At 40.5% G+C, this 23753-nt stretch overlaps 1 protein-coding gene across 6 annotated transcripts; it reads right to left on the bottom strand.

Annotated features, from left to right (window-relative positions):
- Positions 1-884: 884 nt before the first annotated feature.
- On the bottom strand, positions 885-23285 carry matn4.L (matrilin 4 L homeolog). 6 transcript variants are annotated; one of them, XM_018234786.2, is made up of 13 exons: positions 23213-23285; positions 12703-12810; positions 10989-11558; positions 10656-10778; positions 10020-10142; positions 9561-9683; positions 9128-9250; positions 7243-7365; positions 6817-6939; positions 5011-5415; positions 4478-4630; positions 3802-3906; positions 885-2424 (listed from the first exon to the last, which is right to left on the bottom strand). In XM_018234786.2, exons 2-13 carry the CDS (start codon positions 12779-12781, stop codon positions 2366-2368), a joined length of 2109 nt encoding a protein of 702 aa, XP_018090275.1. In that variant the 5' UTR covers positions 12782-12810; positions 23213-23285; the 3' UTR covers positions 885-2365. The 6 variants fall into 6 exon arrangements, with proteins under 6 accessions (XP_018090275.1, XP_018090276.1, XP_018090277.1 ...); XM_018234787.2 differs by having other exon boundaries at positions 23160-23284; XM_018234788.2 differs by having other exon boundaries at positions 12703-12834; positions 23160-23284.
- Positions 23286-23753: the final 468 nt, after the last annotated feature.

The following is a 23753-nucleotide window of genomic DNA, read 5'->3' on the forward strand; positions in this document are numbered from 1 at the left end:
GACATGGGGCTAGACATATTGTCAATTTCCCAGCTGCCCCTGGTCATGTGACTTGTGCCTGCACTTTAGGAGAGAAATGCTTTCTGGCAGGCTGCTGTTTTTCCTTCTCAATGTAACTGAATGTGTCTCAGTGAGACATGGGTTTTTACTATTGAGTGTTGTTCTTAGATCTACCAGGCAGCTGTTATCTTGTGTTAGGGAGCTGCAATCTGGTTACCTTCCCATTGTTCTGTTGTTTGGCTGCTGGGGGGGAAGGGAGGGGTGATATCAGTCCAACTTGCAGTACAGCAGTAAAGAGTGATTGAAGTTTATCAGAGCACAAGTCACATGACTGGGGGCACCTGGGAAACTGACAATATGTCTAGCCCCATGTCAGATTTCAAAATCGAATATAAAAAAATCTGTTTGGTCTTTTGAGAAATGGATTTCAGTGCAGAATTGTGCTGGAGCAGCACTATTAACTGATTCATTTTGGAATTTTTTTTTTCCCATGACAGTATCCCTTTAAGGACTTGTTTTTTGCATTGGTCTTTTTGGGGGGGTGTGTCTGACTTTATTGAACTTTATTGAAAATAGTTAATAAAATTAAATGAAGAAAATGTTACTACTCAGTTATCGAGAGCTTTAAAGTCACTTTACTTTGGATTTGGTTTGCTGAACAATCTGGATGTGTCTAAATCCTGCAAAAAGTGTTAAGTTTCGACCTAAACCAAATCTTGGATTTAGTAAATGCCTTCAAGTTATACTGATATATTTTGTAGTTTATTGGTGAAAAATTATATTTACATGTGTGCATATTTAAATTGTTAAATGCATTTTAATCTTTACACAACTTTGGCAAAGGTTGCCAAATTTTCGAACACCAACAAACACATTCAAATTTCTAAAAAAAAAAAATCATTTATTTTTTTCTCTTAAATGGGACCAGTCACACAAAATGTTACAAAGGTCGTTAAAGAAAACATATTGGTTTCTCACAAGCGCATTGTCATTACCGTTGTAATCCTTTGGCAAACAAGTCTTGCTATATCTAGCGATACATGTCAACATTTTCAAACAGGCCGTTTCAAAGTCCACTTCCCACATGGCAGTTTCGATCATTCTCTTGAGCTATATACATAGATAGGTAGTTTCAAACATAGGTTTTGTATGGGAACTTGGGCAATTGTTACCATTTAAGGGTTTGTTTCGAGCTCCAAGCCTTGTGTCTAATAAAAGTGCCATTTTTATTATACATACGTCTGTTTTACATCTTCTAGCAGCTTCTGCACTGACAGTGGAGCAAAGGGATAGCCAATCCAAGGTCTACATCTAGCCCTTGTGTTTATACATTGGGAAGCCATTTCTCTCTACCATTGTTTCAACATGAAAGACCAGAAACCCAAGTGAAGATGTGGTCTTCCAAAACAAGCAACGGTAAAGAAACCTTCTCCAGAGAGAAGGCTCTTCAGCTTGTCCATACTTTATCCAGGTAGGAGATTGATGTGGAGATTATGCTCCAAAGGGTCCAATAGCAATAAACAGTAAATGTGGTCTCAATTTGGTTTCAGTAGTGAGTTAAAATGGTTATTTAAAGTTTAGCACAAGTGAAGAACAGCCTTATAGTTGTGTAGAAGGCACTCGTTTTGAAGGAAGCTCAATGCCATAAGGCACTGTTGGCATTACTCCAAGGCATGTCTTGTAGATAATTCAACAGAAATTTATAAATGTAAATTTTCCAGCTTTTTTAGTACTTCACATTCTGCTCTTCTGTAGGACATCAACTGCTGCTCATCAGACTTTTCGTCATCCTTCATTTTAATGCTTTGTTTTGAGGTCCCTTTTGCCTCAATACAGAACATTAAAATTCTCTTAAAATACTTGGGGGTTTGGTTATTCTGGACTAGTTTTTTTTTCTATCCCTACCATTTAATCGAATCCATTTTACAGAAGAAGCCATTCATTGTCCAAACTACTCAATATTAGACTTCAGAGCCTTGGATCGGATTTTTATTTTTGAAATTCATTAAAATGGTTGTAGAAAAAAATCCCTTGCTTAGCTTATTTGTTCCACAAAGAGGCATTATTTAAATTTATATATAAAAAGAAAAGTCAGTTTCAAAGTAGAAAAAAGAAATACCCTAACACTATATACTACTATAAATTCACCACCTTTCGGGCAAAGCCTCTACTAAAAGTAGTAACAATATTATAATAATATTAATAATAAACAACCTATTCACATTTATTTATAATATGGATAGTTTTACAACTTGGACCTGACTTATACTTGGATGCCTTCTTCTGAGGGTTACTATGGGATGTTGCTCGACCTCGAGAAAAATCACACGGACTGACGTTGGTTAAGGTCTTCGCCTCGGTTGCTTCATTTTTTGCTGACCAATTGGTTTTCCAGATCTTCGAGTCTTGCAGTCAGCTGAGCCAGTGAGGGTTGTTAAAGAAGGCAATATCAAACAGTGTAATTAATAAATATACCAAATGGAAATGATGAGCTGTAGCTCTCAGATTTATTAGAAGTGAGGTTCTCAATGGAAACCATAAAACCAAATGGAGGTAGGTTGACCAAGGTGTTTGTTAACTCTATAACATTTAAATGTCCAGGCAGCTGCCATTAAGTTGCACAATACATTTAGTAGGTAAATACAAGCCGCTGTGCCTTTCACCCATTTCTGTACCCCTTGATACTGCTCATCTAAACAACCTCCAGGACAACCTCCAGGATGCACATCAGTGCTCATCCGGAGCAGTACATACTTGGACAGCAAAAACAACAGGTCCCATTATTATGTTGACCAGTGATGATGGTTCTGGATCTTTTTCTGAGTAATGTGGGAGAAAAGGAGTCTAGCAGTAATGGATCATAGTTGCAAATATCATTGTTGGGGTGGAAAAAGTGGGGAAAATGATGTGGCATTTGAATGAAAATGGTGGGAAGTAGATGGAATATACAGTATATTATTACAGAAACATGAATAAAATACAGGAATTGTTAGACAAGAAGAAAAAGGTTTTAAGGGTGTAGGTTAACATTTTTACCTTGTGGCTTTGGGTCTCTTTCTTAGTTTGGTACTGGCTACACAGATTGTACGTTAGTTGGTTTCTGGTTTAATTGCATTTTGCATAGGTTTCTTGGCTTGCACTGAATTATGAACAATATTTATAAAATAATGGATAGTCGGGTGGCATAATATAAATGAAGTATAATAATAGGCGCCTAATGATAGGGTTCTTTCATATCATTACACTCCATTGGTCCTACAAACCCAGTGATACCCAACATGTTGCTCACCAAACCCATTGGTTGTTCCTAGTAGCCTCAAAGCAGCTGCTTATTTTTGAATTTGTGGCTTGAAGGCAATTTTGAGTTGCATAAAAACAGCAAAACAGAGTCTCTTGTTTGCTGCCAGTCCATATAGGAGCTACTGATAGCTGGTGGGTTTTGGAACTTCTACTGATAGCAAGCCAGAACCCATATCTGGCATCCTCAGGAAGATTTTACATGCGTATGTATTTGAATGTGGCTCATGGATAAAAAATATTGGGGACTCCTGTACTAACCTTAAGCCATTCCACTAGGTAAGAGAATATTGATATGTGTGCAGCTGATGTAGGTAGAAGTACCGTCATGATCATTATGGCTACTCATAGCGCAAAAGGCAATGCTTGGTGGCATGCGGCCAGAATCATGTACCCATCAGGAATTCTTCTCAAATTTCCCTATAAAAAGCAAATGGTTGGCTTGTTAGTAGCTTTCCGAGAATTTTCACTCTTTGAAAGAAAATGGCAAGACAGAAAGGATATGTTGTTCTGAAAGGCTCTCAAGCTTTGTAATGGTGCTTGTCTGGAAACTGACGAGGTGCTCGCAGTCACAGGGGTTCTTTGTCTCTGTTGTACCTTTAATCTCCTCTGAAAGACAACTTGGGTCAGTTCTACAAGCGGCCATATTTACAGATAGGAGGAAGCAAATGGATGGGAAAATGGAATTTCATTTCCAGAACTCATTGACATTTTATGGTATTATTTCTATATGGTCAGTCATTCAGAAACCGAGTTTACATTGTGGCAATTAAAGTCTATTGATAATTCGTCAGCGAAATCTCTGTTTGTTGAACACAGTTGTTTATTTCTCCCTTTCGGCATACAGGCTCATGCACCCGGCTCTAATCCAATGTATTTTTTTCAAGGCCCAGCAGTCTTTGAGGGATCTAAATCATCTGGAGCTTTTCCAGTAACTTTCTCATAACCAGCCTTGGCCTGTCCCCTGACGATTCTTTGCTTCCTAACTGCGGGCCATGGTCTGATGCCTTGCGCAAACATGGAAGCCTTCTTTTAAACATTTTAAAGCTGTTAACAAGCTTTACGCTTGAACAATGAATAAATTATTTCAGACAGGCAAAGATTTCACGGTCTAGAACGAAAAACGGTGCTAGATACCCTTAAATCAGCATTCTGTGATTCTAACCAAAATGGCTCATACCTGGACAAATGTTAAGTTTAAAATCTTCAGCGATAAGATTCATTGTGCTGAAATCCGCCGTGTAAAAGGAGTGTTTATTTACAGGATCTGAAGCAATTTCATTTAATTCATCTTCGACAGCCTTCCCGACGCCCACAGCGTACATGGTGATGCCTGCAATGCAAACAATGGAAAGAGTATGGAATTCTACTGAATATTTACCCAAGCTTAGATATCCAGGCACCAGTATCAATTCATCAAATTTAAAATCCAGGGCTATAAAGAACACACAACTGGAATCCAATAAACTTTAATGGAACGATCCTTCAACCATGGTAGATGTTTGTTGCCTGAAATCATGCACCAATGCCTTTTTATGGGCAAAAATCACCTTCCAATGACTACTTGGCACTTTTCTACCCATGTCTATGAAAGTGATCACTGTTGTTTAAAGATATAAAGAACTAGGTCATTAAGAATTTCATTGTCTTAAATTCTTTGACTCAAAATCATGGTTTAGCAGAATTATTTATCTGTAGATATTGTTTTCTCACCAGCCTCCTTTGCTATTTTAGCCCATTCAGAGATATCATCTTGAGAACGTCCATCAGTGAATACCAGGCCAATTTTGGGTACATTTTTTCTGGCTCCTTCTGCCTCAGAGAAACTTTGCTCCACCATGTGTTTTAGTGCCAGGCCGGTCATGGTGCCTTTCTCCATGTACTGGATATTTTTCACAGCTGTCTTGATATCTTGGGCGTTTTTATACTGATCGAGGGAAAATTCTGTTCGTACACGACTGGAGTACTGGACCAGGCCAACGTGTGTTCCTTGTGCAGAGATGGCCAGGGAATCCACTATGTTTATTACAAACTCCTTTACCAGCTCAAAATTTTGAGGTCGGACACTCTTGGAACCATCAATGACAAATACTAAATCGATGTAACCAGTGGAGCATTCTGTAGAAAGACAAATAGCACATTAATGGAGTTTTTGTGTACAGGACAAGATCATTATCTGGAAAAACTCAGGGAAAAAATGAGCCTCGTATCACAACTGAGATGCACTACCAACATTGCTGACCATAGCAACAAATGGCATTCACCTTCTAGTTTGAGAAAGTCTGTCTAGATTGCTAAACACTGGCAAAACTGAGGTTGGCCTCAAGGTCTGAGATATACAGTTTAGATTTCAGGCCATGGGAAGGAATATGGCTGGACGTTGTTTTAACAAAACCAGCTAAGTTGATGATGGTAAGAAGAGACACAATAAATATTGTTATTTTGATGACGGACATTACAACTTCAGAGCCATTAAGCTAAAAAAAAATCTGAAATTCAAAAACCTTTCATTGTTCATGAAAGGGTCACCATATAAATGGGTAAATGGACAGAACTTATTACTGGACAGCTTCAGTAGACTGAGAATGATAGTTAGCACCTCCAGGTTAGCAAACAAAGGTCCACACTATCTAGTAGTGATAAGACTAAAGGTGGCCATACACAGGCAGATTAAAGCTGCCGATATTAGTCCTTTAGACCGATTTGGCAGCTTATCTGCCCGTGTTTGGGGGCTCCCGACGGGTTCTCCTGATTGATATCAGGCCAAAAATCTGCCAGATATCAATCGGTCAAGTTTGATTTTTTTCAGCGATCCAGGACCGCATCGGTAGTTGATGCAGTCCTGTGACCCGTCGGTGACCCAGCTGTTAGTGGGCTTTTCGGGTTAAGAGCCACTCGTTAAGAGCCGCGACCTTGCTAAACGAGCGGATCTTATAGTGTATGGCCACCTTAAAGCTTTTGTAGTCCAGGTGGCTTTTTCCTACAACTTAGGGCAGAGACAAACGCTCAGATTCAGGGGGAAAGGTGCGCTTAGTTTTCTGAAGTTGCCTCACGAGGAAATTCTGGCGACTTCGGAAAATGAAGTGAAATTGCCCGCCAGCAGTTTACATTCTATCCGGCAGGAGGCAGTTTGGGGAGAGTCGCCGCAAAGAAGAGGCGATTTATCGCCAGGCGACTAAATCTCCCCCGAATCTGAGCGTTAGACTTATCACTAATAATTAATGTATGCCATGACCTGGATGAATGAAAATCTTCACTGACATTGCTCAGGTGTCCAGGTTTTATTTAACCTGCACACCCAGCTGTTGCTTCCAACATTCAGTTTCCAGAGTCCCAGAGGTCACTTCTATACTTCTAGGCTAGAACTAGAGCCAACAATAAAACCATTTTAGTCTTAGTAGGAAATAAAATTGATTTATCTCTAAACTGAGTGTGTGTAGTCATTAATTGTCGGCAGCGAGCGAAATTTATTCCGATTATAAAAACTTTCCTGCTTCTAAGCATTTTGGGCCAACTTACTGTTACAAGTCTTTCCATCTGCCTGAAGTTCCTGGCCCTCTGGACAAATGCAGTGGTAGGATCCAGGGGTGCTGACGCACTTAAATTCACATCCATGGTCCACGATGTTGCACATGTCATCAGCTGGTTTTACAAGAAGATAACAGTTTAGTCAAGTATAATACACAAGCCATGATTAAATAAAGGTGTTATTTTGCTAAGGATCTTGACATTCCGTGGCTGAAAAATGGCCACCTCCTCATAACTAGATGTACTTTCTCTTATCAAAATATGAATATCAGTCCATATGAATATATATATGCCTACTATATATTTACACCTATGGCAATTAATGAAGCCAAATAATAATAATACACAATGTTTATAGTTGGGCGTCGCTGCATTTATACGATATTAGTCTGCTAGGGACGCATTATTAATACTCACCAACGCAGGTTTTGCCTTTAGCTTGTAGAGTGTACCCCTCATTGCAGCGACAATAATATCCATTCAGAATACTCACGCATTCATGCTGGCAGCTGTGATTTTCATATGAACAGTAGTCAATCACTAGAAGATAGAATAAACCACCGTTAGTGACTGAAGAAGAGCAGGTCAATGGAGCTCTACTCAACATGATGTCTTATCAACATTGACAGTAAATGAATGTCAGCATGATGTGGTTAAATGATGTCCATTCGGACGTCCATCTCCAAGGCTGTCACTATGAATTCCAACATCCTATATAACAGGCAGATCTTTGTCCAGATCTGGTGACAAGTGGTACCACAACAAATATTTGTATTCTCTAATATTAACAGAGAATAGGGGTCATATACTTTTGACCTGGACAGTGAAGTGGCCATTGTCATCATCCAACCCAGACGATTGCCTCCAATGTGAATAATAAGTGATTCTGGGTGTTTTGGATGTTTTTTTTGAAAAACAGCCTAAATGTATAGTAGTTGTAGTACCCCTTTTCACCACTTGAGGGGTGCAAGAGCACAAAGGGCCATAAAATTCTGCTTCTTATTGTTCACTCACTTAGCATGTATTAATCAATTCTATGTGAAATTAAATGAATGTGGTTACTTCACTCAGTTACTTCTCATAGAGTGTTCCCTGTTCTCTTAACCAGATCTTCATCGTTTTCCCAGACACCGGTGTTGATAAAGAGTTAGACTATCTGAATTGGAACAACATAAAAGTTCATTCTTTTTTCGATAGCGTTTAATCAAAGCCACAACGGTATCTTGTTCAGACAAATATTTCATGTTGGACAGGAATGAAAGGTGCTTGGGGATCTTAATTCTCTTGTGCCCAGAAATTGAATGAAGATGCTCTGTGGTCTTGAAAGATTCTGATTGTGAAGAATGTCTGCATTGACTAAGTGAACGGTATTCCAGCCAACTATCCTAGACCTCAGAGCAACGTTGTCCTGCTCACACTCTCTACACTTAACTCTTTGCCATGATGTGTGTGATATCATTGTGTATCTCTCATGCGAAATGGACAATTTAGCCCAAAATTGAGGAATTATTTCCTCCTGTGGAAGGGTAGCTATTATCCTTGCAGCAATAGTTGTTTAAAGGCATTGTTTAAAAGATGTAGGTGGCACGAAACCTCTAAGCTGGCCATACGCTGAAAGATCTACTCATTTGTCAAGGTCGAGCTGATTTTCCCCCAAAATTGGGGTGAGGGCCACATCTCAAGCCAATATAGTCATTGTCCAACGTGATTTTTAAACCAGTCTGATCGATATTTGGCCAATTTTTGGCCAAAAAAGGTCCCATGCTAGCCTGAAATAATAGGTTAGGCTCCTGTAATTTCTTCTCCATTCCTCAAGCCAAGAGAGACAGAGGCCTTTAGTAGGCATTAGTTGGGGTGATCCCTTGATCCTCACCCTTGAAGGCTGGCAGATACTAGGGATGCACCGAATCCACTATTTTGGATTCGGCCAAACCCCTGAATCCTTTGATACCAAACCAAACCCTAATTTGCATATGAAAATTAGTGGTGGGAAGAGGAAAAACATTTTACTTCCTTGTTTTGTGTCCAAAAGTCACGCAATTTCCCTCCCCACCTCTAATTTGCATATGCAAATTAGGATTTGGTTTGGCCAGACAGAAGGATTCGGTGCATCGTTGCCAGATACCCATAGGCTTTTTATGCCATACCCTGCCTACACCCACACAAAAAACCTAGGCACAGATATATCCAGCTAAAAAAGTATAATGTAGAAAATTCCATTAACTTAATCCTGTAAACTCTCTTGGGGATAACCTGGCTATCTATAATACCCTAGCCCTGGTAGAAAACAATGGCAACTTACTTGAGCAGGTTTTTTTATCATTGTTAAGTTGGTACCCTGCACGGCAAGCACAAGAATAGGAACCAAGGGAGCTGATGCACAATTGCTCACAGCCATGATTTCCTTGCGAGCAAAGGTCTATCACTAGTAAAAAACAAAAAAATCAGAAGATAATCATTTTACACTGGAGAAATAGTGCAGAGTGTTTCAGTTAGTACTGTTGTTCCGGCTCCATGGACAGGGTGGGGGATGAGGATTTCTCCTTAACCCCACCCATGATGAATGTCTGCAATGAAATATGCTATACTGATACATATCAAGATGAATAGATTGTTAGTTACTTTCCACTTAGTACACCCCTCTATGGTGTTGTGCATTATAGTGAGGAACTAGGGATAGCAAGCAATGCAAGGAATCATCTTATAGTGCCTTTATAAAGCATACTTGAACATACTTGAGCAAGTCTTTTCATCCTCGTTGAGTTGGTAGCCTGCCCGACATGCACAAGAGTAGGATCCTGGGGAGCTGACACAGATCTGTTCACAGCCATGATTTCCTTGAGAACAGAGGTCTATCACTGAAAAACAATGTATTGAATAAGGACAATTGTAGAGGTGTAAGACATGGAATTCAGTTTTTCAAAGTAATTTTAGACGTGTTAACTGTGGCTTGATAAAGAGTGGTTAAAGTAGCAGGGAGCACAGGACCAGTCTAGGTCTAAACTAGGACAAGTTACTCTTCCAGTGTAGGGTGTTCTTTTGTGTTTATGGAAGAAGTTGCCTCAATCAATTCTCATATTGCTAGTTATTTTACACTCCAGTCGTAATGCTGTGCACTACAAACTGGGACTGTAGAGAGCAAGAAACTCAAGGTATCATATAAAAATGGATTTATGAGGCCATGGAGAACGTACGTGAGCAAGTCTTCTTATCTTCGTTGAGTTGGTAGCCTGCCCGACATGCACAAGAGTAGGATCCCGGGGAGCTGACACAGATCTGTTCACAGCCATGATTTCCTTGAGCGCAGAGATCGATCACTGAAAAATAACGAGTTTCAAATGGGCATGAGTGTAAGGCTATACAAATTTCTCTGGGGCATCATAGAAAACTCTAGCTCATATGACCACTGACCACTATATATATATGTATTTAGATATTTAGATATACAAGTAATTTTTTTACCATCTGAAGAAAGAAGTCCAACATGAGACACAGCTCCACTAATGACTAAATTAATAGTTGTTCCTAAGTTTATCTCACTGTTTATCAAATTTTCTTGGTGGGAAGATGAAGTTTCTGAATGTGATGGAATTCAGAAACTGATGGGTATTGGTGTTTACTGGTAAAAAGTAGAAGCATTTCGGTAGTAGGTAGGTTCTTAGTTAAGCTTCTGGAACCAGTTGAGGTTCATCCGCTTTCTGCATTAGAAATTCATTGAAATGCTAGTAAAACAATGTTTTTTTGGGACTTCGAAATGCCTTCATTATACATTGCCATTGGGCAAGAGCAAATCTGAGCGTCAAGTGAAAGGAAGATATATTTGTACTTACAAGAACATGTTTTCCCATCTGCATTGAGTTTGTAGCCCTCGTTACATTCACAGTAATAGGAGCTAGGGATATTAACACATTTATGCTGACATCCATGGTCCATTTCAGTGCACATGTCAACACCTGTAAAAAGTAGTATCTAAATTATAGACCGAATTTGATTTAAAAAAAAATAAATAAAAACATTTGCTGTAGGAATAAGGACCCATGATTTCTCAACTGATAGAAAAAGGATCCGTGTTTTGCCTATCCATTAATAAACAAGCAAGAATTACTAGGTTGGGTGGAGAATCCAGTACATATAAGAAAAGGAGCTGTTTTGCTTACACTTACATGATAATTTGTCTTGGAACTGAATTGACAAGTGCTGTATAAGATCAAATGATTCTACATGGAAGACATGGTCATCAAGAGGATGTGAGGCCATCGCTCTCAGAGAAGATACATCGGCTCTCTGTACTCCAACAGCGTAGATTTCAATTCCAGCTTCCCGAGCCAGAACAGCCACTTCTGTAACGCGATCCTGAGGTCTCCCATCGGTCACAATGATGGCGACTCTTGGAATATTTTTTGACAAGGGTCGGGCTCCTTCCTCTTCTGTAAAAGCAACATTCATGGCGTATTGTATTGCCAGGCCAGTCATGGTTCCTTGCGCTAGGGGAATGATCTCGTTGATGGCCTTTTCCATGTCGGACTTGTTGGAGAAAGTTTTGAGAGAGAACACATTTTGCACTTGGCTGGAATACTGAACCACCCCGATTCTGGTAGTGCTGAGGCCAACATCTAATGAATTAATGATGTCAATCATAAACTTTCTCATGGTTTCAAACTCAAATGGGCGGACACTTCTTGAGCTATCGATTATGAAGACCAGATCCATAGGACCAGATTTACATTTTTGTACTGTTAAAAAGAAAATAAGAACATGTAAATGCATAATATGTTGTTAGACTCATTTATAGATGTAGACTAATTTTTCAGGGATAGCCCTTGATAAATGGAGCCTGAGTGCCCGATTGCCGTTTGTTCATAAATTTCTGAATTCATTCTCCAATGAAAAGTCTTGTTTCAGAAGTGGTTCCTGCTAGCTACTGACCCATAAAGCTTTTTCCACTATGGGGTTAGTAATGAGAATTGTATGTTAAGTTACTGAGCTTCATTCACTGGATGGCGGTTTAAACAACCTAGCACAGATGACCCTTTATTTGAATGTACTATGAATTCCATTCCTGCTATAATTAGTTGACCCTAATGGAAGGGTTGTAAATATTTTGGCAGTAGCTAAACATCATTATTCAACCACATCTGGGGCAAAACAGTGAAAAGGTTCTAGATGGCTGTGATTATTGACATGATTATGTTGACTTCTGGATTATATGGGCATAGGTGTAAATGCAAAGTGACTCCATCCTTATTGAAGGAGCCAGTGATTTTACCATAGTGGGTCTATTCTGTACATGAAATCCTACACTGAAAAGTCTTTGTCCTTGTAAAGTACTTACTAGGCTCCATTGCTGGACAGGGGCCACCCATAGTGTTGCTTGTGCCATTGGTGTTGGCTACAGCGTATGCTACTGCCAGGAGGAGATAAACTTATATCACCATTACCCCATTCCCTTATTATCCCCATTAATTTGAGATATTACAAGTTCTTTGTGGGGAGGTACCTGGTTGACATATACACTAAGAGGTTTCTGGTTTAAGAGGTTTCTGTATCATATTGAATACAGAATGCTTTGCTTCGTTACCAGGGGTGTAACTATAGAGGAAGCAGACCCTGCGGCTGCAGGGGGGCCCAGGAGGTATAGGGCCCCCACAAGGCCCTAATTCATATACAATTTCAATAAATATTGGAGAAACAAGTCAACCTCTAAACATTTTGGGGGCCTGAAAAATAATTTGCTGTGGGGCACAGTAATATCTAGTTACGCCACTGTTCGTTACTCTTGGCAGTAAATGCATTTGGGAGAAATGGTGCAAGATCTTGGAGCCAACAGGAGCCAGAAATGGTACCATCAGTTTCTCAGTGACCCTATGGCATCCTTACCTACGCCTGCTGTCTGTGGCCTGGCATCCAGGGTTGCAAGAGCGATCAGAAGCAGTGTTGATATGTAGAGCATCTTCATCTTCGATCCGGAGATTTGTTCTAAGCCGTCTATTGTGAGGAACGAGAACAAAACTAAAAAAAGGTTGGGTTTCATTTTTGGAACGAAAGTATCTCAATATGACAAATAAAATCATTTTATGTCGTCTTAGGCATTCGTCTCCTGTTCTGGGAGCCTGTGAATTTCAGATATTTCAGTGGGTGGAATAAGTCTTGTATTGAACCGAATAGAAGGCATTATTGTGTGCCACTCGTTGCCATCAGAGTGGCATTCTCTCAGGGGCACTAAAAAGGATAAACAAACTCTTCTGATATTAGAAAACACCTTTGTTGCATGGAAATATTTTTAAAAAGGGAACTATTTATTATAAAGGAAACATTTTAGCTTCTGTTCCAGGATTTGATCATTTACTTGGCCAAATTAACATTCCCTAATCACACGCAGCTCAGGCTCTCGAGACGTCCTGCAGATTTTGTGTATCCATTAATCTGATATACCCCCCCTCCCCCCCCGGCACCTGACAGGTCGGCTTCAGACCAGCACAAGTTATGCATTAGATATAAAACCACAAGCCCTTATGCATTGATACGAGCTCACAGTCCAGCTTCTGTATTCTAGATTGAAAGATGAAAAAATATGGCGCCTGGTTCCGATTAGTATGAATACCCTTAATTCATTTCCAAGGATGTATGAATTAAAAAAATATATCGAGAATGAATAGATTTCATAATGTTTCACAGTTTTATTTCTTAAGGGACCCTAAGAAAATGAAAAGATGTATTTATATTCTTGTATGGTCCTGCTACATTTTCACCTGGCGTCTAAAAGAGATACCACCGCTACTCAACAAATGACTAGGAAAAGACCATCATGCTTTTAGTATAAATAATCTCAATACGCTTCCATGCTTCGAGAACTCGTGGGGCACAGGTTTCTGTTTAGACTGGCTCGGATCCATAAAATGTACAGTAAACCATGCATATGTACCGCACATTATAGTGCCTCAACACTGGGGTCTCTGTTTAGTCTAGAAGACCATTATCTGTGTATTTACATCTTCTAGAATTAGCCTACCACATACCCCACTGTCAATTGTATATGGAGTGAAGCTTTAAAACCTTGCCTAAACTCATTCCATACTTAGCTAGCCAAACACACAGACAAATCCTGCCATTCAGTGAAGCAGCTGGTTGAGTGGACCCATGGCATCAGAAGTGGAAGACCTTTTGGCTGTTGTTAATGGGGCTTTTTTTGGGCAGTAGTCACATCCTATCCTACCATCCATGGCTATGATTATAATTCTAAATAGACCATACATGGTCAGTAATTTTGACTGGTAATTGTCATGTGCATGGTTGTATGGAATTGTTCTAGGCATTGTATTGGAACATGACCATGTTTGCTTTATTTGGCCCTTGCTATGATTGAAACTTCCTTTGAAGAAGGTGATGTCCTCAATAGTATGGTCAGCTGAAAAAGTGTCACAGCCAAACTAATGTATGTTGGTTTCTGCTCTATAGGGTATATTATTTGGACATTTTCACATGTATTTATCCAGGTTACAATAGTGAAGGGTTTCTCTCTTGATTCATTTCAGTGTGTGTAATGCTCTTTGGCTTAAGATATTTAGAGTGGGTGGTGGTCAAGGCCTAAAGTTTTTTCACCATAACACTGTGGGTGTTTGGTATCTCACTATACCTTCAAGGATACAGGCACCACTAGAAACTGTTCTATAAGAGGTAGAAAACATCCTAAGATGTTGGGTTTTGATGACCTCCCAGCCAATGAGGTCCTTTGAAACATGCTAGATTCTTTGGTTTATTTCTTAAAATTCAAAATCCATCCGCATATCTCAATGTTTTCACGAATACAGCAGCCTAGGTCACACAGCTCTTTTAGACACAATTACACGAAATCACGAAGGTCACCTGGGGCAAATCCTAACCCCTCCAAACAGTAATAGCCCCTCACGGTAATAATACTTATTATGAAGACAAAGTTAAAAGACAAATTTTAGTTGTTTCCTACGTTGAGGGAAAAGAAAGAACAAGCTGAGGACATGGGTTGTCCTCTCTATTCACACATTCCTCTGGATCCTGTTCTGAATGGATGAAAGGAAGCAAAACTCGTGCACTGCCCTTCCCAATTAACTGGCATGAATTCTGTGCACTCAGGTTACATGTACTGTTCATTTAGACTCTTACTTACTCAAGTATAGGCAGCACATTGCTCCGCAGATGATGAGGAACCATCCATGGAAACATGGCAACATAGCTATCAACAATTTCTTGCTGATTCAAGTAATTTATCAATCATGTACACACATATATATATATATATATGGTCTCCTATTAATTACATAGCCCAAATTCTGTATATAATGGGGATTTCAGTTCTCCTAAACACAAAAGTGGTCTCTGTGCCCAAATGAACAATCAAGCAGAATGTTTTACTCCCAGCAAGTCTCAGTATAAATAAGCCAATATGGCCTCCTGTAATTAAATCAAGAATACTCTGCTATAAAAAGTCCCCATGGAACCATCTAGGATATAATTTAGAATCCCAAGTGGGCCTATATAACCAAGCCAAACACGACTTTTCAGCTTCATTGAGACCCCATTTATCCAGCATGAGTGAGGCCCTAATGTAACTAACCAAAACACAATTCAGTCTCTGTAGCCGCCCTATGTATCCAAGACAGAAACGATTCAGACTTAATGAGCCAGTTGTGCACTAAGGACAATAACGATTCAATGAGGCCCTCTGGAAGCAGCTCATGCACAACATTATACTCATATTACACACGTATATTCAGGTGGTAGTGTAAAGTGACAGAGGCCTATTCAATGGGCGTGATGTAAAGACATACCAATAAGTGATATCAAACTAAAATTGGTGTTGATTCTTTGGACACTAGAACTACATGCGCAAAAAACTAAAAAAAAACTCCATTCTAATGCCTGCAAATACATTGTTATAGCCCACGGATTGAGTTTACATGAGTTTTATAGAGTCGTTTGCAAGTACCTCGTCTGTTCCATTGACATTCAACAGGAAAAGGGATATGGCCACCAGAAGCATGTTCTCACAATGGCTTTCTTTGTAAGAGTTTACCTTGAATTACGGAGCTACTGCTACTGCAGAGAGAGTTGTGTCTTATTTGGAGATGGTGGTTTCATGCCCTGGAAAGGGATCCTCGTGCTGGAATTAAAACCCTCACCTTTAACTGACAGTATGTTATTCCTTATAAAAATACCACATTCAATTAGTCACATGACACATTCCATCACTAAGGACTATTTCTAAGGATAAACATGATTTTTGCTGTCACTAGAGACCCCCAAAACCATCATCCAACCATGTTTCTTAGGTTCCATTAATCCTTCCTTTTGTTCCTCGTTATTTTTACATGTCATAGTATGAATTAAACCAGACAGTAGAACAGTAGCTGTGTGTGCATAAGGATTATATCAGTCCTTCAGGGGCATAGAAGTAGGTGGTGTAGAGGATGATGACCTCACTTGGGGACCAAACCATCATCCTATATGCTGAGGTTGCAGGTTACAAGTGGATGGAGTAGGTGGATGCAAGGGTGGGAATCAGGGCCCATGGACCTTGATATAAAATATAAAAAAAATAGCCTACATAGGAGAAGACAGAGGACTGAGCTCATGAGTTAGGTCTTGTTTTCTTACTGGAGGTTCTTTCTTCACCTTGATGGGCTATTTTTTTGTATTATATACTGTTGTGTCCCCTTGGGGCTCCTTGTCCACAGAGTGGGCTTTTTTTGCAATTGTGGGCACATGATATACTCTGTATAGGCACCTGTGCATAGGATGGCACAGGGGGTGGCACATGGGTGCCTACATAGAGAAAATGCTTTGAAAAGAATAGTCCCCAGTCCACCACATAGCAGAGGAGTGGAGGGGGGTACCCCACTCTTCCCTAATAAGTCCACACTCATAATTTCCAGTGACTAGGGCAGCACCAGACGTAATACAACCCTGATTATGATACCAGATCAAAACAATTACACCAAGTTGCATCTATACCAGTCAGAGGTGTAACAATAACTGAGCCATGGACACTGACCCAACCCCATGTCTGGGAACTCTAGATGAACTCCATCGCAACCTAGAAGCAACTAAAAGACCTGACAACTAACAAGACCTGCTTCTGTATTCTGGAGCCACAAACAGTGTCGGACTGGGATACCAGGAAAATTCCCGGTGGGCCCAGGTGTCAGCGGCCCTCGTGCTGCTAAACTTGGCCTATTTCATGGCCATTCGCTATTTCTATTAGAACAAAGAGTCTAAATAGATGGCATAATAGATTGTAGTATGTAAAGAATAGAAACTAGGAGCTTAAAGGTTGAGTGAGCAGAGGAAGAATAATAGTACTGAGAGTGGGCTCCTGGTCTATGGTTCTTGGTGGGCCCCTGACCTAAGGTTTTTCAGTGGGCCCCTGGTGTCCCAGTCCGACACTAACCACAAATGGATTATTTTTCAAGGGAGCCTTTAAAAAACAGAAAGCAGCAGGTCTCACACTAGGAACCCAGGCCATAAAGTCAAAAGATAATCAATCATCTGCAATAAAAAAACAATGTATAGACTTGTGTAGGAAGAGTAAAAGCCCCCCCTTAATCATTGAACAGTTAATGTATAAATCAAGAGGCTGTGCCATAGTGGTAATAAAAGTGGGTAAAACTCTGACACATTCCAGCAAGTCTCGTAAAATTAAATAATCTGTTCTTGCACTAGGTACAACATCCATCCAGAGTTAACATATTTCAGCACCGAGATACGGGTACCTATAAACCCAAGGGTGAAAAAAAGCTTGATATTGGACCAATATCCAATAGCAGCCAAACAACAAATTTAATGGTTAGCTTATTGGTTTTTATGGGTTACTTTGCACCATTTCTTACATTACATGTGGTTTAGCCAGTAGACCCAATTAAAACTTAGCAGCAAGATAATACTGGCTCTTCTTCTAATATCTGTACAGTACTACACCTACTGTAAGGCGATGTTTAGTTTCCTGGCAGGTGGCATACCAAATTGTTGCTGATTGCCGACTTTAGGCACAGTTGTATTTTATTGAGTCCACAGAAAGACAAATCCTAGAAGCCTCAATGGTTTCCAGTCATGTACTGGTCTATGTATTTAACTTCCTGTCTGTCCAGTACAATGTAATCGTTTTGTAGAACCTTGGCATGAATTGAGGTGTAATAAACTCAGCCGCAGGAGTACTGTGAGGAGGGGAAACGCTAGCTCTGATTAGGTAGGTGTGCTGCTGAGACTGTCACTTGACACTCGAGAGGAATGCGTGTTTATCCCAACACCACAATGGCTCCATTCTTATACGATCAGGATTGGCCTACAGAGGAAATGCTAATGTGTCCTGGGAGAGGACTGCTTATTTCTAGTGTTCTTATTGTTAGCGATGGTTAAAAATCTAAATATGTAGCCTCTCCTTTACAGCAGGGTGTGCAAGGCTCACAGATGCACCTTGGTTCCTGAAATTTGCACCCAGTTCCTCTTTACGCAAAAAGTTGTATCTGTCTCAGTATGTGGTGCTGCCTATACTTGACCTTGCACATCATTCAAAGCAGGAGTACAGAGGGCCTCAAGGTGCGAGGACCCTCCTTATGCCTGTCAGCAGTGTCCTCCATGCCTTGACTTTCAATGGTGTACAGAACACAGGCAAAGGAACAAAGTCCAAGTGTATCAACTCTAAGGGATGCAAATTTGTGCTCTTTAATGCTCAATGGACTTTCACCATGTCCATAGTAAATCAGCGCTATAGCCCATTAATTTATATCTGCTGCCTTATTCAAATCACAGTATGGAGATTTAAATTAAGAGATCGTGGGACTCATCAAGCTTAGAGCATATATATATATATATATATATATATATATATAGATATCATTTTAAAATCATTAAGATCTTATGTATAAAGTTAAAAGCCTTGGACCAACCTTCATCTGGAAGGCCTGTGAGTCTCTAAGGCTTCACTAGTAATACATTGGACATACTTGATATGGGCTTAGGTTGCACCTACATAGTGAAATCCCCTTAAGTCTGGGTAGATACAAAATATATAATAGACTCATATGATGTCTTCTAAGGCTTGCGTTATTGTTGCATGACATTCAATGAGCTGTACAGTTATTCAGTAGTCAAGACCTCAAGAAAGTAAGATTCATTACCACTGAAGTTCCCATTGGAAGCAGTGGCCAGGCCAATCAACAAAACAAACTTCTAATTTTTAATTGATTGTTCACAGAAGCATTCGGGTGATGTATTCATGGTTAGAAATTATATATATTTCTTTTTAAACAAATATATGGCTCTGGTAATGCTTACCTACCCCACTCCCCTCACTTGGGAATCGGTGCCTTTAACCCATTGACCTTGGAACCTTTACTGAGATGGACACGACTCCTCAGTTATACAGACATATCTAGTTACTGAGGTTAGAAACGATTTATGTTCTCATTCAGCATCAAACTATTCATTCTGTTGATTGAGAGGAAGAAAAAGCCCTATGAATAGCTCCCTGTGTTGCTTAAAAAAATATAGCTCCCTAGTCTACCTTCATATTTGTTTTAAAAATAATTGTCACAGACCACGTTGGTCTTAAAAGTCATTATGCCCACATATATTGAATGTGTGAACTCTTTATGCCTTTTCTACTGTTCATTTCCTTAATTCAACTCCCCACAGCCCACTATTTCTATCAATCTCCAAGAGAACTGGTAGAAGTGGAGGTTTCAATTTCAGCATATGTAGGTTTCTCTAACTTAAGGAGGACAAATGAAATCCTACCAAGAATGGCAATGATGACTTCTGAGGGGATCAAAATGGGTTCCATAACTTTTTAGTGTGAAAGAGATATTAAGTTAAGGGTGCGAAACAAAAATCTAGAGTCAATCATCGAGTCATTGATTGGGTTGGTATCAATTTTCGATGGTAGGGTTTGGGGAGAACTTCTCCCCAATAAAGTTGACTTGGCGCCTGGCCTCCTAGATTTCCCGCAGACATCTGAAAATACATGATCAGTTAGACCAATATAAAACAAGTCATCCCCTTATCATAATGATTGACACCAAACTCTGCTTTTCTCACTGATTCTATTCTAATAAACCGACCAGTGGTCCGCGTATAGGAATTTGAGCCATTGAAGTAAAATATGAAGAATTTATTTACTGGATCATTATGGGCAATTTTATTTGCTCATCATGCTGGTGTAGAAAATAATATATCATTCAGCAGAAGGGCATCTTTATCTATGGTGAAACACACGCTTTGGAATCTTAAAAAGAAGGGAAAAAGCCCAGTAAGACCTTTAACAGAGGGTCCTCTGTCACAAAAATTGCCGAGACACAGACATGTCTTGAATACCTTCATTCAATATGTCTTCCCTGGGAGCAAAATAGATCTCCAGCTCCAACATTCCACTGTTATCCAACAATCACCCTTTCTACCCACACCGGCTCGCCTGGCTATTTTTAACACACTCAATAAAACCGGACTGTTCTGTAAATCACCTGAACAAACAAAATGCGATTGACTTTCGGCTTCACAAAACTAATATTCTAGGTCAGAGGCTTCACATTCATTTACAGCAAAATAGCAGGGAAACCCAGGAGTAGAGATCTGCTGCTTTGTGCCTTTATATGGTCATGGAATGTTCTTATTTTTGGGGCATGGGACCAGCACTTGCCCTACTTGAAGTGCAAACACAAAATATAACATCTAAACGAAGGGACGGTACCTACAGCCAATGCTGAGAAATGCTGAGCTCTAACAGCCGTCTGAATCGCTAATCCCTGATGCAAATTGCAAGCGGGGCTACTGATCCAGACAACTCTTCTTCTACCAGATGGGCTTTCACCACCATAGTTTCCAAAAATAGTTGGACATGGAAAGGCTTAATTATATACTGAACTCCCATTTTCTTCCAGAGCTGCATACATGACTTAATCATGACAGCCTTAGTCATGATCACCATCTTGGACAAGACATTTCCAGAAGATGTCAATTGATGCAATACAGTCAATTACCAGCTGAATTGTTGTCACTGTCACTATTATAGAGGAACCAGGTCACGTAAGGTCAACAGAACATAAACATTTACCACCCACACAGAAAACTCAGCTTCTCATCTCACCTACAAGAACAGCTATATCCTTTTACATCTCAGTTTTCTTAGAGGGATACCAATAATATTCTCTGTGAACTCACAGAAAGACTCTTTTACCGGAGGCCAAGGTTGGTTCTCTACAGCCCACTGTGTTTTACACATCCACACAAATGGTCTCAGACCTCCTATTTGAGAATTCTAATTGACTTTTTATATATTTATATATATAAAGAGGGACCTTCAATGGAAGCCCTGGCCAAAGGCTGGACCTTCAGGTGGGGCTTGTCCAATCAATTTTTGTTCATTCCACCAAATGGATGTTTTTTGGTGGGGGGAGGGGGGCTAAGACAACCACCCTGCTGTGTCTGGAATGAATCCAACTCCATGAATCTGTGTGGGGGGCCAACCTACAGCACAACCTGCTAGTGAAATGTCTGTGAAAGAGCTGCACATTCAGTTGTGTACGTTTCACACGGGGGGTTATTCCAGGGTCCTTTGTGTGATTGTTCCCCTCGTAAAGATTGTTTGCTTTCTTATTCATCAGCGTCAAATAAACAAACAGCTCCCGTGTGAGCCCACTAACCAACCAGAGCCAGAAACCTGTGCACACAAATGCAATGCTTAATCCCTCGAGAGCACAAGGACATCATTACTGGCCTGGGGTTCAGGTTGCAACTTGCCCACTGTCAGGAGCAGGTATGGGCAAGTACATGGGCACCAGATCATCTAGAAACATGTTTCCAAGCACCCCCTTAACAGCCTTTTGGGCATGAACAAGAAAAACCCTTTGCTCCCACTCAGCATAGTTACCCCCAGAAGGTACGTTTCCACTGCCTGGGTAGGTGACCATATCTCAGGAGGCTTTGAACAGCAGTTCTATGTCATGTAGGTATGGGCTAATGGTACCCTGGGGACTGTGACTACCACTGTAATCAGATGGGGTCCAATTACCACTGTCAACATGCCACTGCTTTGCCGTAGTAGGGACACCCAGCACCCCATTATCAGGATCTGCCCATTGGCTTCATTTTTGGGGCTTCTGCAACCCTTAAAATCTAGCGATTAGAATGCAAAAAGTGAAATCCCATAGGATATCTGCAAAATCAGTGTCAGGATCACTTTAAAGGAGAAATATATATTTGCCCCATCAATGAAACTAAATGATAAGGAAAAGCCAACCATGGGAAGTCCCCCTTGATCATTATTACATCTAATCACACGAGAGAGCTGCCATACTAATTCAGCATTCTCAAAAGAACACAACACCCTTAGTGGTCATGTAAAACATGCTGCTTTCTATTGGCAATACCTCTGTGAAGGAAAACAACATGGCAGCTCCCAGTTCTGAAGAAGCAACCGATTTATCTATTTACACAAACACTTCACTACCATGATAATAAATAAATACAGTATATTTCCCTTCTAATCCCATGCCTGGCTGGCTCCACTCCATACATATATTTATACGGTTATTTATGATACTCAATATATCGATGCATAACAACATACATTCTCATATAAGAAAGGCGAGTGTAAGCCTCAGTGCATACATTACAATCATACTGGTACAATCCATCCAACTCCCAGAATCCCCTGACAGCCTCCAGCTGGAGGGCCCCACCAGTTCTACATTCATTCCACCGTCCTCTACATTTGCTCTCAACAAAAAGGCCATTGTCATGCAAAGAGCCAGGGAACCCGTCAATATCTGCCCAAATAATTGTGAGCTCTTGAGTACAATGCAAACAGAGTTCTATCATATTTAGAGCGTCAGCTCTTCCGCTCAGGAAAACTTGCTTCTAACATTTAAACATTAACAATAGTCATTGCTATATATAAATATGGGTTAAAAAAAAGACCAAATTGTATCTGGAGTCAAGTGTCAGACAAAAGTGCCACCTAGGCATGCGGCGGATACTCACTGGGATGCTAAAAGTCTCACGTTGGATAAAGGTTCGCTATTTGTGCTGGGGAGTCGGCGCCTGACAGTACACTATCTCGGCTCTCACCAGTTTGATAGAAGTCGCAACAGAATTCGGAGGAACCTGTCAGACGTCTCTCACCTGGGTGAGTGCCCACAAGAGGGGTCGCTCAGGTGACTGTGACAGACACTAATTGAAATGGGTGCAGAGCGAGGGGTCCCATATACCTCAATAAGATGCACTGTGCCCATATCCAAAAACAGGAGCCCCAATTACACCCAAAAATGCAAAAACCTTGTTAGTGAAATATATGAATTTAAAGGTACCTCTGTCCAGTTCTGAGCCCTATACACAAGCAGCCACGGGGGGGGACCCTTACCCTGGAGCAGCAGATGAGCTTTCAGGAGAGAGAAGAGCTTTGTGTTAGAGTCCTGTCCCCCCTCTCCCCCAGCATTGGATTGAAGAATACAGTGGGGCCGTGCAGGTTTTTAATTGTGGGAGGTAAATGCATGCCCCTCCCATGCTGAAATTGGAACTGCTTTGCTGTGCCTGATGCATCACACTCATTAGCTGTGGGATCATCACCCCATTTGCCAAGAGAGGTGCCCCACTCACTCCCAGGAGCCTGTCTCTAGGGGTGCAAAACTTCTCCCTTTATACGGATCCTGGAATTTAACTTCATAATACAGGTATGGGACCTGTTATCCAGAATGCTTAGGACCTGGTGCTTTCTGGATAACAGATCTTTCCGTAATTTGGATCTCCATACCTTAAGGGCTTATACACACAAACGTTTTTGCCTGTGCTCCCCTGCGTTTCGCCGTAGGGGAGCGCAGGAGTAGACGCAGTCAATTATTTTGAAGGGGGCTGTACTCACACAGACGCATGTATGCGCCGGACGCAGGTCAAATGCAACATGC

This window comes from Xenopus laevis, chromosome 9_10L (assembly GCF_017654675.1).
Source record: "Xenopus laevis strain J_2021 chromosome 9_10L, Xenopus_laevis_v10.1, whole genome shotgun sequence".
NCBI lineage: Eukaryota > Metazoa > Chordata > Amphibia > Anura > Pipidae > Xenopus > Xenopus laevis.